We start from the raw sequence: 14,489 nt of genomic DNA on the forward strand, positions 1-14,489 counted from the left end.
TATACTGTAAACCGAATTGATATGTAATTTGCTACATGAATTTCGGTATATAAAGTGTTAAATAAATATGAACCCCTTTTTTGCGTACTTCTGTTTCAGAAGCGTTTAATATCATCCAGATCTTTTTCATCCAGGACGACACATCTCAAAGCAGTTCATAGGACCTACAGAATTAGCCAAGTTATCAATAGGGCAATAAATCTGAAGGTCTGCCTAGCATTGTGGTTGAAATCAACACGACCTAATGATATCTAAGACAGGACACATATATTAAATAATATGGGGGCAAAAATGTCTCCAGAGGTTCTGTCCTTTCCATAACACAGCTAGGGAACGATTTGTCAAAATGATTTAAACTATTGGGCCATGCTGCCTCCAACACAAGAGCTTAGTTAATAAGATCTCATTGTCCACAGTGTCAAAGGCAGCTGATAAATCTAAAAAAAAAAAAAGTCAGTGAAAAAAATGTCCTTCTGTCCAAATCCAAGCCCAAATGATTGATCATATTAACTAGGGCTGTTTCCGTGCTAAATTTAGACCTAAAACTGAACTGGCAGAGATCAAGACAGTTTTTGTTAGCAAGGAATTCATCAAGTTGACTTGGAACAATTTTCTCCAACAGTTAGGAAAAAAATGTTAAATTTACTACTGGATTATAGTTGTCCATTTGATCCAAAGTTGATTCCTTCATTAGAGGTTTGATTATAGATAGTTTAAAAGGCTCTGGGAAGGACTCCCTTAATGATGTAGTGATAATCAAGGTCATAGTGTCAATAAGGGTGTTCCCAGACAGCTTGACCAATTTTGATGGAAATGATTCCAAAACACAAATTGAAAAATAAAGCGGCAGAATAAGGAATGATGACAGTTCTGTAGTATATAATGGATCTGTTTATTACCAGTAAAGAATATTTCAGTAGAATCTGAAGATTTATTGGGAGCTAGAACATAATGAACAACATTAAGTTTAATATATAAACTTTTTATTGAAATAAAAACATAATCAACAAAAGTCTGGTATACATTTGTTCATTACATATGCCAAACAACTAGATACAAACAAAATGTTTACAATTTCAACCCTACCTACAATATCAAACGAACATGTGCAAGATATCAACATTAACGGTCCCCAACAATATTAAATTTAAACAAATGCAAAGCTGTTTTAATGCAGATATCCATCAAAAGGTTCTCTTACTTATAGAATGAATATAATAATGTATATGTATGTAGTGCCTTTTACCCAAATAGGATTTTAATACAATTGTTCAGAAACATGCATGCAGCAGCCTCTTGGGTTGCCAGCATGTTTTGGTAGCTGGAGAGAATAAAATTTCTCAGAGGAGGAGAGGAGAGAAGAGAAGGCATGGGATAAGCACTGCAGATCTCTGTAGGCTAGAAGATGGAAATGAAGAAATAGGATAACATGTTAATTTTAGGTGCAACATTTCTGTTTGGAGTTAATCTGCACAGAGGAGCAGTTATTACCCTTAACAGAAGGCTTGGGGGTAACCTGCATGGAATGGCAGTTACTGTCCTTTACAGAAAGCATGGGGTAACCTGCAGAGAGTGGCAGTTATTACCCTTAACAGAAGGCTTGGGGGTAACCTGCATGGAATGGCAGTTACTGTCCTTTACAGAAAGCATGGGGTAACCTGCAGAGAGTGGCAGTTATTACCCTTAACAGAAGGCTTGGGGGTAACCTGCATGGAATGGCAGTTACTGTCCTTTACAGAAAGAATGGGGTAACCTGCAGAGAGTGGCAGTTATTACCCTTAACAGAAGGCTTGTAAGTAACCTGCATGGAGCAGTAATTTATTACCAGAAGCCATTTGCTAGGCAGACTGGATGGATCATTTGGACTTTTTCTGCTCACATTTACTGTGATACTATAAAAGACCATGCTAATTTTTTTTTATTACTGAGCTGATTGGCTAAATTGAAACACGATACTTAGTACTCTCCCCAAATTGATTAAGTATGTGTGCAGGGCTATAAGGAGTATGGTGACCCAGCTGAATGTTGAAGTGCTGCTTTGATTATAATCAAATGCTGACCTACAGTTATGTTCATACTTTTAAAAAATCATTCATTTATTGATTTTACTTGTATACACAGCAAACAACTTCCAACAGTATATGCTAACTACCAAAGAGCTAGTCAAGTTAATCATTCCTTACCCTCTAGCATGGTGACTTCAAAATCTCTCCCATTCCATAATTTCCATGCTCAATACATATCATTAATGTTAAACATTCATGTGTGAAGACGGGGTCCCATATCTGGGGAAATTACTAGGGATGTGCACTCGTTTATTTCATTGGATTCACAAAATGAAAGAAAAATGCCAATATTATTATTATTTTTAATATAGTTTTGTGTTAGTGTACACTAACCACAAAATTAGGGGTAAATGGGGGAAAAATGAATTATTTAAAAAACAAAATCAAGCAAAAAAAAAAAATGAAACAATGATTCGGGGAAAAAAAAACACTGCATACCCCTAGAAATTACTGTGATTTTTTTTCTCTTCTTAAAATTACTTTTCTCATCACTCAATTTAAGCCTGCTTTCTCTGTACATAGCAATAACTGTGGAACTTGTCTGGTTAAACTTTCCCTCTCCTAACCCAACCACGCCTCTAGAAATAGCCACTTTCTGAGCTGGCTATATTTAGGGAGCTGTATTTAGCTGCTCAGTAGTGGCATGTTTTCAAAACCTTGGTTCTAGCTGCCTAACTCTAGACTGTTTTGGCTTCTGTAGGAACCTTTATGGAATATGAAAAACCTTTACTGGATCACAGAAAAAGATGCTTGATGCTTGATTTACTTGATGCTGACTTGATGCTTGATTTACTTGATGCTGACCCTTCATGGATATGTTTTTAAAACAGTCTATAAATTGTCTGGTTACATTTTCCCACAGAAGCCACAGTTATTGCTATGTACAGAGAAAGCAAGGTTAAATGGTATTAGCTAAACTGATGATGAGAAAAGTAATTGTAAGAAGAGAAAAAATCGCAGTAATTTCTGTGGGTGTGCAGTGTTTTGTTTTATTTTTTTCTTGGATTTTTGTTTATGTGCAGCAATGGCTTTTTATAAAATTCCAGCCCAATATGCATATTACCTGATATCTGTATGCTCGCACAAGTTTACCTGCACTGAGTGGAGGTGGCGTTGGGGAGGGCTCTGGAAGTACGTGCATACTTTATTAAAAAAAAACTAAACTAAAACTGTGCATATGTTTTCAAAAACATTTTGTGCATGCCAAATAGCTGTAACTTAAGCAGGGTAGTTTTGAAAGCAAAGATATACATGTAAATCCACTTCCTAATTGATGTAACTTATGCACTTATTTGTAGTTTGAGTTGTAAAGGATGTTTGAAAATTAATTTTCCTCGGCTTTCAGTATTTTCTATAAAATTATATAAAACAGCAGCATTATGTGTGACAATTTGCTTCTTTGCATTGATGTGTCCTCTTAACTAACTCTCTTCCAAACATACCAGTGAATTTTAATATTTTTGCTTCTGCTTCCCAAATGTTTAAGCCAGACTTTTGAAATGCCTTCCGTCCTATCTCTTGGTGATCACTGATTTCCTATCTAGCCCCAGTTCTGTGACTGTATTGACAAAGTACAAAATAAAGTGACTTTTAGTAGATAGTGCTGCTTAGTTATTTTAGTCTCTGCATGATGTCTTCCCTTGTGATAATGGTTTAATTAAATTTGGTATATATTGTTCTTTCTGGAGAGAGCTAGGATGATAAAAATCACAAACACACAAACAAAAGATGTTTCTATATGATCAAATGCTGTCCCTAAAGAGGACTTTAGATTACAAGTAAATGTTTCCTTGCAGTGAGGCTGTATTTATTTTTTTATAGGAGTGGAAAGAGCGATATGGAAATCAGAGAGACGAAACAACTAGGAACAGAAATGTTAGCACAGACCAAACTGAATTGAACTACACTGAGATGAGCAACAGTCGGTGTAAGTGCCTCAGTTTTATTTGCCTACTCTATTAAGAATTGAAGGCATATAATGGACTATAATAGTATCTTTCCAAGTCATAAATACAAAAATTTGAACCCACCTGCAAGATCAAGTAGAGGGCAGATATGCTAGTGAGATTAATAACTTTTCATTACCTGCTATATTCCATTGAGGACTCAAATACTGCATGAATCTGTCTCCATAGGAACTACAGTCTCCTAACACAAGCCAGTAGCTGTCCCTTTCATCAGGGGCCTTAACTGGAATTTTCACTGCACTGGACCCCCAACCCATCTGATTTACTAGTATTATGCTTAGAGTAGCATGTTATCTTTGGACTGGTCTAAACAAGAAAGATTTTGAAATAATTTTTTTCCTCTTTATGAGGCCATGACTGCTTTTTAATTTGTGTATTGCAGCTGCACCAAAGTACACTAGGACAAACAACAAGACTGAAAGAGACAGGATAGAACTGCTTCAGGATGCAGAGCCTCTGGATTTTAATGCAGATGTATTTACAGACGACCCTCTTGAATCGGAATCAGGGAGGTGAGAATTTTTTCTTTTTCCTAACAAACATTATCAGTATGAGATTGAGCATTGTTTTAGCAGTCATTAATAAATATTTTAAGGGGTTGCCTTGGTTCCACTGACAGTTAAATGTTCTCTGGAGACAAATGGATTTCCCTTATCACACAAGCTGGTCACATGACTATGCATGGTATCGAGCAGAACAAAAATTCAAGTGGTCTTCCCTGCAGTTACTTCCAGTATTTGTTTTCCTACTGATCCAATTATTTCAACAGATCCCATAGTTTTTATTCAGCATTTGTTCTAATTCTCCTCCTGTCCTCAGTCAGAAACTTCATAATTTTACCTTCTTAGTTAATTGTTCTGAACTTTTCACTCTTCTTTCAAATTTTATTTCTTATACGCCATTCTGCTAAATGGCCTCCCTTTCTCCCTAACCTGGATTTTTTTTCTGTGGAAAACACGTGTCAGGTAGGGCTGTATTCAATTTTCCTCTCTAAGTTTTCTTTTCTCTGAAGAAAGATGTTTTTCATCTTTTGATGTTGCATCAACAGTTTTTCTAACCATGTCGGAAAAGTAGGCCAACAGCTTCACATTTCTCTTCATCCAGTCAGACCCGTCCAGACGAATGGGTTTATGCCACTGACCAGCAGATGGAAACAGAAATCAATCGGCTTGTTGATGACACTCCTTATAAGCATCCATGCTGACACCAGCTGCTAGTATTTTCTGTCTCCAGCAACTGGTAGGCTGAAAATGAATATAGATTACACTCCTGAGATCAAATAATTTTTCCCTCCCGAGGAGAGGAAGTGACGTCACCCGAGGCGCATGGACGGGTAGTCGTCTCGCTCCGTGTAGCTGAGGGAAATTTATGCGGTAAATATTAGCGAAACGGCCCGCAAACCAGCCCCGAAGCGTTTCCCCACGTAGGCGAGCAGAATGACCACGCGCCGCAAGACGGTCGACCTCTCTGAATTTTCCTATGGTGGCACTGCCGCGAAACCACCTGGGCCGCTGATAGAGGAGGAAAGTAATATGGCGGACGGCACGGCGCGCAACCCGGGGCAAAGCGTGGAAGTCAGCGGCGGTAATAGCGCTGAAGGGAACGATATTAAATATGGCTCCAGGAGGCGAAGAGGGAAATTATACAGACCCTAAAAGCCGAAATTAAAGAGAGCATCGGGGCGCTGCGGACGGAGGTTGAAGATCTGGGAGAGAGACTCCACGTGGTGGAGCAGGGGGCTGACGAACAGGCCACAGCCATTTTACAGCACTCTAAGGAAATTCAGCTCCTCCAGCAATCAAGAGACGAATTGCTAACTAAAATGGAAGACCTAGAAAATAGGCAGCGGCGTTGCAACATACGGATACGAGGGATCCCGGAACAAGAAGGGACTATGGATTACGCTGCACTGGTGCAAGATATATGCAAGGCAGTGCTCAGTATGGAGGCCCAGGAACCTTATGACCGGCCTATAGCTATTGACCGAGCGCACCGAACTCTAGGTAAGCCTGTCGCTAATAAACCTAGAGATATCATCGCCTGTCTGCATAATTTTGCAGTAAAGGAGCTAATAATGGCTAAGGCACGCACGCTTCGCCAAATAAAATGGCGGGGGGAGATGATTCAGATATTTCATGACCTCTCGTCCGTCACCCTGCAGAAGCGCAGAGAGATGAAAAGCGTTACAGACACCCTGCGGGCTGAAAATGTGCGCTATAGATGGCTGTATCCGTTTGGAATACTATTCACAATAAGTGGGGACACGTGTGTGGCTAGAAGGCCAGGGGAGGCAGAAAAGTTCCTGCGTCAGCGTGGAATAGAGATCACCGGATCGGAAACTGGGATACAAGCAGGCAGGGCTGGGATGGGCCCCCGATGGCAACGAGCGGGGAAAGGAGGAAAACGCCTACGCAGACAGGAAGGCACTAAAGAGGGGCATGGGATCCCCGCAGACTGATTGCGCCAGCGGATTGGAGATGCAAGGTCTCGGGCAGGAGTGCGTTAAATAATGGGGAACTCCTGCTGCGGATGTCCTAAGGGGCACTGAGAGGGCATAGCTAATGCCCAGATATCCATCCCGCAGCATTGGGGGAGAAAAGGATAAAATGAGGAGTATGTCAGACATGTTGGGGTAGGGTGGAGGGGAGGGGGAAGGGAAGTTTCTAAACCAGCAGTTGTGCTTAATGTTGTTATTCAGTTGTTTGGTATAAGCTACACGGGATGATGTTCTTCCTCTTTTATGTTGTGGGTGAGGATGAATACCTCACTACGAATGGCTAGGGTTGGGGGGAGGGGGGTGGGGAGGGAGGGATACTGGGGGGGCTCTGAGATACGATTTTACAAAAAGCTACAGAGGATAGCCTGGGGGGTGGCTGACACAGCGGGGGGCATGATCACTTGCAGCCTGTTCTTATTCTATCCTGATTATGGCTGAACTACGTTTGGTATCCCTAAATGTTAAGGGCCTGAATCACCCGAGGAAACGACAGTTGTTGTTTAAAGATGCAAAGGCGCAGAAGGCCTCCATTTACTTTGTTCAAGAAACACACTTGCTGAGAAAGGATGAGAAATTACTCCGGGATAAGGAGTTCCCCACTATACTATTGGCATCAAACGGGGAAGGGAAAAAGACGGGAGGGGTGGGTATCTTGTTTGCTAAACACCTTAAGGTAGAAATCCTTGATAGCAAAAAAGACCGGCAAGGTAGATATATTGCTGTGGTGGCTAAACTTGATAATATCCTGGTTACTTTGATTAATATATATGCCCCCAACCAAAATCAAGGGGCTTTCTTCACTCAGATAGAACAGGCCCTTGGGGGGTTCATTCAAGGATCCTTGTTGATGGGGGGTGATTTTAATACTATTCTGAATACCCACTTAGATCATAGCCAGTGGCCCGGGGGAGGGAGTAAAGAGCATAGGGAGAGGCTCAAACTGGTGATGGACCACTGGGGACTCGTAGACATATGGCGACAACAGCATCCACGGGAAAGGGACTACACCTTCTATTCCAGAGCGCACGGGACATACTCGCGTATTGACATGTGGCTGGGAGCAAACTTTGGACCACGGGCTGTAGTGAGGTTAAGATTGGACATATTATATGGTCTGACCATGCAAACCTACAGGGTACCTTTCGCTTGGTGTCGGAGGAAATTGGGTCTCAATTTTGGAGACTGAATAATGGTTTATTAGCGGACCCACACTTTTGTGAATCCTTATCACAAGACATCCAGGAGTATTTCGACTTAAATAACAATGGTGAGGTTCCTTTGGGGACGGTCTGGGATTGTTTTAAGGCTGTCATTCGTGGGAAGCTTATAGCCCGAGCAGCAGCTAAACAGAAAGAGCATAAAAAGGCGAGGGAGGAGCTACTCTCAGTTATTGGGACACTGGAAAGGAAACATAAACAATTTGGAGGGGGGCGTACATTAAGGGAGTTAGATAAAAAGAGAAATGAACTACGTATTTTACTGGACGGTGAAATATTGGATAAGTTGGACAAAAATAGGGGGTTTCACTCTCTAGAAGGGAATAAGCCGGGAAGATGGTTGGCGCGGCAGTTGAAACAACAAATTGCCCAGAGCACGATCTTTAAAATTAAAGACCCCCAGGGCAATTACATACTGGATAACAAGGGCATTCGGAATAGGTTTGCCCAATTCTATACTGAGTTATATTCGCCAGGGCCGCACTCCCCTCCTGAGCGCATTGAGGCCTACTTGCAGGAGACCCGGATGCCAACTTTAACGGCTGACCAATCCCGAATTTTAGATATGCATATTACTAAGGGGGAGATTTCTGATGCCATAGTAAGCCTTAAACCCTTTAAAGCGCCAGGCTTAGATGGATTTACAGGACTGTTTTATAAGAAATTTAAGGATCTTTTAGTCCCCCGATTGCAGGCGGTCTATAATGATCTGCTCACTACCCATACCTTGCCTACTACTATGGAGCTCGCTGGTATAACGGTGATCCCTAAGCCGGGGAAGGATAAGTCTGTGTGTGGCTCTTATAGACCCATATCTCTCCTGAATGTGGACTTGAAGATATTGGCCAAGATTTTAGCCCATAGGTTGAATATGGTGATGCACAGGCTGATACACCCGGACCAAGCAGGATTCATTCCGGGTAGACAGGCCGGGGACAATATTAGAAAAGTGGTTAACTTAATATGGTCCGCGCGACGGCACAATATTCCATCAGTGCTAATCGGAGTGGATGCCGAAAAGGCATTTGACCGGGTGGACTGGGATTTCCTGTTTGGCGTGTTACGAAAGGTGGGATTGGGGGACAATTTTCGGGCCTGGATTGCAGCAATGTACTTGTCACCCAAGGCCTGCATAAAAATAAATGGCTCTTATTCGCCCAGCTTTGCTCTGGGACGTGGTACTCGACAGGGTTGTCCCCTCTCCCCGCTGCTATTCGCGCTGTTCATGGAACCCTTCGCGACCAAGGTGCGACAAAACCAAGATATTAGAGGTATAGCATGTGGAGACGCCCAGTACAAGATCTCGTTATTTGCAGACGACATCTTGTTCTCTATTGCGAATCCACAGCTGACTTTGCCCATTTTGATACAGGAAATGGAGAGCTTTAGTGCCATATCGGGCTTTAAGGTTAATATGACCAAAACGGAAATTCTGAACCTTACGCTTACAGAGGCTCAGAGACTCAGCATTCAAGACCATTTTCCATTTAAATGGGCTACCAAGGGCCTAAATTATCTCGGTATCAGGCTTACTGCGGATTTGCAACAGCTGTTTTCCTTAAACTATGTACCTCTGATGTCCAAAACCGCAAGGGATCTGGAGATATGGGGCCCATATAGGCTCTCCTGGTTGGGGAGGGTGGCCACAATTAAAATGACTGTGTTGCCACGCTGGCTTTATTTCTTTCAGACACTGCCTATAGAGGTCCCCACTGCCTTCCTGAAAAGGCTGCATACTAGGATATTTCACTTTATTTGGCGGAGGAGGCCACCCCGCATTGCTAGACAAGTTCTCCATAAAACTCGGGAGGCCGGGGGATTGGCGGTGCCGGATTTTGGCAGGTATTATATCGCAGCCCAGTTGAGAGTCATTCCGGAATGGGTAGGGGGAAAGGATCTGAAACAATGGGCTCAGATTGAACAAGATGCTGGAGGTGGGGTATCTCTATCGCACCAAGTGTGGGGGATGCCTAGGAAACCCAGAACTCGGGAGGTGGTTAATCCATTTACGCAGGTCACCCTGCGGTTATGGCAGAAATATAGATTGCGTTTAACTGGATCCTGTCTGGTCTCACCCTTGTTACCAATTGGTTTATATAAGACTAATCAATGGGTCTCTGGTGGGGGGGGATTGCCGGATCGATGGGGGAGGTGGGGACTATGGCACTTTGGCCACTTGATAAAGGATAAGCAAATACTGTCTTTTCGGGACTTACAAAGCCAATATGGTCTCCCGGACACAGAGTATTATTATTATTTACAATTACGGCATTGCCTGTTGGACTTACCTCGCATGGACGAAGTGTTTCGGACAAAAACGAACTTTGAGGACATGTGCTGTACCCAGGAGGGATCGAAGGGGACTATCTCCAATATTTACATTTGGCTGGCGACCTCAGAGGGCTTGGAGGCTCGTTATCAGCGGGACTGGGCAAGGGAGTTGCAAATACACTGGACTGCTGGGCAATGGAAGCAATGTTTTAACTATATGCTTCGACACTCCATATCGGCGAATATACTGGAAACTAACTATAAAATATTGTCCAGATGGTATCTAACACCTGCTAAATTACACAAATATATGCCGCACAAGGGGCGAACTGCTGGAGGAACTGTGGACAGGAGGGCACTTTCCTCCATGTGTGGTGGAGCTGCCCCAAGCTCGTACCGTTTTGGCGACAGGTACAAACTATGATTCATCAAATGCTGAATATCTCTATGACTTTGCAGCCAGAAGTATACCTGCTTTCAGCATACCCGAACTCATGGACTGCGTTGAAACGGACTTTAATTCATCATGTACTCTGTGCGGCACGCCAGGAGGTGGCAGCATGCTGGAGATCGGCCTGGGTACCGACAAAGTTTACCATCTCCCATAGACTTTGGCAGTTTCATTTCTGGCATTATCTTCGGGCCCAACAACTCGACAAGATAGAGAAACATGTCTTGATCTGGGAACCTTATCTCCGATGGTATAAGGACTTGTGAGATAAACGTGTTATTGACCAGGGGGTGATGTCCCTTAAAGAATGTGTATGGATACCTCAGTTAGGGAAGGGCTAAGGGTAGTATCGAGTAGAACTAAGTGGAATATGATATGGAAGACAGGCTGAGTGGCGAAGGGGGAATGGTAGTGTCGACCTACACTGTAACTCTAGAGTTATTCTGCAACAGGGGAGGGGGGGGGGGAAGGGAATAGTAGGGGAATGGGGAGGGGGGGGGGGGGGGGAAAGTGGGGGGTGGGGGAAATTTAAAAAATGAGGTACTTCGGTATTATGTTTAAAGTTTCTTGTAATGTGCTTTACAGTTATCACACTGATTATTGTCATTGAATTGTTTTTACAGACAGTGCCAATAAAACATATTTAAAAAAAAAAAATAATAATAATTTTTCCCTCCCTCAGTTGAACAGGATCCTTGGTCATTGATTGGGAAAAAGAAAAAAAAAGGGTGGCTTGGCTCCTGAGGAGAAAGCCTTGTGCTCCCTCCTTTAGTTAAGTGAGGCATGACCATAGGGCTTTCAGGGGCCTGGTGGTCTACCCTTTCCCTGCTTCTATTTGTTTCTCCAACTTTTTCTCCCACCCTTCCTCCCCTGTTGTATCCCAGGCTCTTCTCTTCAATATCTGGTACTGCTCCTTTAACTTCAGGACTGTGTCCAATAATAAACTAAAAAAAAAAAAAAAAAGTAAAGAGGAGCGAATGGAACCTTTTGCCACCACAGAGCTGTGGCAGCAGTGCCTTTTGAGTTTCCTGCCTATGCTGCAAATTATGCTGGAGTGACTAATCAGTTAAAGATTGTATTTACCTTTTCAGCAGCCACAGAGTTGCAAATGGCAGGGAAATGGTAATTTAGCATGTGTTATGCAATGCTTGTAGCCTGTGAAAGGTATAAGTGGGGTAAACTGCAAACTATACTGCAATTCCAGAAGCCCAAGGAAAGCTCCGGAGTGCTAAATTCATAGACGCAGGGAGAGGTCAATGACTGAAGGTTTTATCTCTGAGGCGCAGGGATTGGAAGGAGCTCTGGCAACTATCATTGCCTTCAGCTTCTGCTGGGGCCAAAGCAAGAAAGAGGGCCAGGCAGGATAGGAAAATGGAGGAGATTTCCTCCTCTTTAGAGGATTCCCTTGAGGACCTTCCTAGGTTGCCTCATGGGAATAGTGAACATAACCTGGAGGAAGGGAAATGTCCTTCAGAAGTGGTGGATGATACCTTATTTCCCATTCCCTATGTATTCTGGCTTTTGCGGAGGAAAAAAGGCAATAATCCTCCAGTGCCCTTGAAGATCCTATTATGGTCAATATTAGGACATCATCAACATTTTTTCCACTCCATAAGGCAGTTCAGGTTTTGATTGATTTGTAGTGGATGGTCCACAAACCAATTTTAAGGGAGATTGCGTGCTAGCCAAATTTTATCCCTTAGATCCTAACCAAAGTGAGGTTTTGTTTTCCCAGAATGGACACATTGGTCTGCTCAGTGACTAAATGGACTATCATGCCTGTAAAATTTGGAAATGCACTTAAAAATTTGCAGGACTGGAAGATAACTGGTCCTTAAGCAGGCCTTTGAGGGGATCAGCATGGTCTTACAAATTGCAGCCTGCAGCTGTATTGTGGCTAGATCTTGATTGCTTCTGGCACAACATGCACAGGATGGCACCTTAGAGGATAACTCTCAGGTGGAACCTGGATTTGCATTTTTAACAGATGCCTGCTTTGATGTAGTGTCTTTTGTCTAGGGGGGGTTGCTTTTATTATGGCTGCAAGAAGGTTCCTCTGGCTAAGAAGTTGGTCAGAGGACTCGAAGACTAACTTAAGGAAGTTTCCTTTTAAAAGGCGACTATTATTTGGGGAGGAGCTTGAGAAGATGGCAAAAGCTTGGGAGATTCCAAGATGCTAGTTCTTCCAGAAGACAGATCCACATCATCTTCTTGGTCTTTTCTGTCTGTTAGTAGATTTTGAGACTCAAGGTCTTACAAGAAGAAGAGTACATCTTGTCAAAAGAAGGGCTCCTTTTCCAAATGCCAGTCCTTTCACTCCAAGAGAGGAGGTAGGGAAGGTTCCTCGGCTGCAGGAGCATCTCAGATTCCACAATAAGTCCTTGGGATTTTATCTGCGTTCCTAGAGATAGGCAGTCATCTGTCTCGGTCTTTTCTGAGATGGGCCCAGATTAATACAGATCTGTGGGTATTATACATTATCCATGACAGTTGCGTCCTGGAGTTCTCCCGGCCCATTATAGATGCTTTTATGGCTTCCTCTTGCCATTCTGGCAAAAAGAAGGAAGCCGTAAAAGAGACTCTGAAGATACTTCTTGCATTGAAAGCAGTTGTTTCAGTTCCAAAGGGACAGAAGTGTCTGGATTGGTACTCCGTTTATTTTGTGGTCCCAATGAGAAACAGATTCTTCCATCCCATATTGGTTTTGAACCAGGTCAACCGATTCTTCAAAATGTCTCATTTCAGGATGAAAACTCTAAAATCAGTGATTCTGGCGGTATAAAAGTGAGAATTCTTGACCGCAGTGGACCTGATGGAAACATTGCAATAAGATTGGATCATCAGCATTTTCTTTGGTTTACAGTTCTGGGTCAGCATTTCCAGTTTCAAACCCTTCTATTTGTGTTGGCAACAGTACCTAGGACCTTTTTCGAAGGTCATGGTGGTGGTTGCTGCAGCCTTGTGCAAGGAAGGAATTTTGGTTCATCTTTATCTGGACAGTTGGTTGATCTGGGCAAAGTCACACTCAGAAAGTCTCCTGGCCACCCAGGGTGGTGTTTTTTATAAGGAGCTCCACTGGATAGTGCCTTTCTCCAAGAGTAGTCTGCAACTGGCCCAGTCTTGAATTATCTGGGAGCCCACCTTGATATAAGGTTGGGCCATGTGCACTTAAAGTAAAAAAAACACAGAAGATAGGGTGCCAAGTTTGCGCCTTGTTGGGCGCAGTGTCCTACAATATGATCTTACCTTCAACTTCTGGGTTCCATGTCAGGTGCCATGGGCAAGGGCATATATGAGGCCGCTTAGAAAGCATTACTCTCCAGATGGAATCCCCAATCGCAGTGCTGTTCCATAAAACTTCTTGGTACCAGAGGCTGTGAGAGTAAGTCTTCAATGGTGGCTAAGTTCCAAGAACTTGGAAGTCAGCATAAATCTGGAAAATCCGTACTGAATGACATTAACAATATACTCCAGTCTAAAAGGTTGGGGGGCACACTATTGGGGGGGCCACATGATACAGACCAGTAGAATCCTAAGGGAGTGTGATGGACCATCAGCCGGTTGGAAACCAGAATGATTTGGTTGGCACTGCTAGATTTTGCTCCTCCTCTGAGAGATCAGGCTGAAAGAATAATATCTGACAACACCACGGTATGTAAACCATCAAGAAGGAACCAAGAGTCCTTGGTTGTCATTGGAAATAGATTTTCTCATTGCCTGGAAGGAAGTGAATCTGAAGGCCTTGTCTGCGTCTCACATAGCAGGTATGGACAGTACTCAAGTGGATTATCTCAGTCACAATGCGTTCAATCCAGCAGAGTGGTCTCTCTCTCTCTCTCTCTCTCTGGAATCCTTCAATCAGATTGTGGCAAGATGTGGATTGCCATGAGTAGATCTCATAATGACTGTCAAAAAAGTGAAAAGACAGAAGCTTTTCAGTAGAAGGGAAGAGAGCTTTTCATCAGAGATCGATGCTGGTGCAAGCCTGGCCAACAGATGGTCTACTGTTCATATTTCCTC

The 14,489-nt window shown here is 43.0% G+C and overlaps 1 protein-coding gene across 2 annotated transcripts in view; it reads left to right on the forward strand.

The window, feature by feature from the left end:
- LMBRD2 (LMBR1 domain containing 2) overlaps positions 1-14,489 on the forward strand; it is a 145,143-nt gene that overhangs the window by 113,599 nt on the left and 17,055 nt on the right. For both annotated transcript variants that reach the window (XR_003852881.1, XM_029578833.1), the window contains 2 exons: positions 3,888-3,993; positions 4,416-4,545. Coding sequence is in view for 1 of the 2 variants with exons in the window: in XM_029578833.1 (XP_029434693.1) it covers positions 3,888-3,993; positions 4,416-4,545 (236 nt within the window). In the remaining variant the exon portion in view is untranslated. The remainder of the gene's footprint in view (positions 1-3,887; positions 3,994-4,415; positions 4,546-14,489) is intronic.

Source organism: Rhinatrema bivittatum, chromosome 1 (genome assembly GCF_901001135.1).
Source record: "Rhinatrema bivittatum chromosome 1, aRhiBiv1.1, whole genome shotgun sequence".
NCBI classification, from domain to species: Eukaryota; Metazoa; Chordata; class Amphibia; order Gymnophiona; family Rhinatrematidae; genus Rhinatrema; species Rhinatrema bivittatum.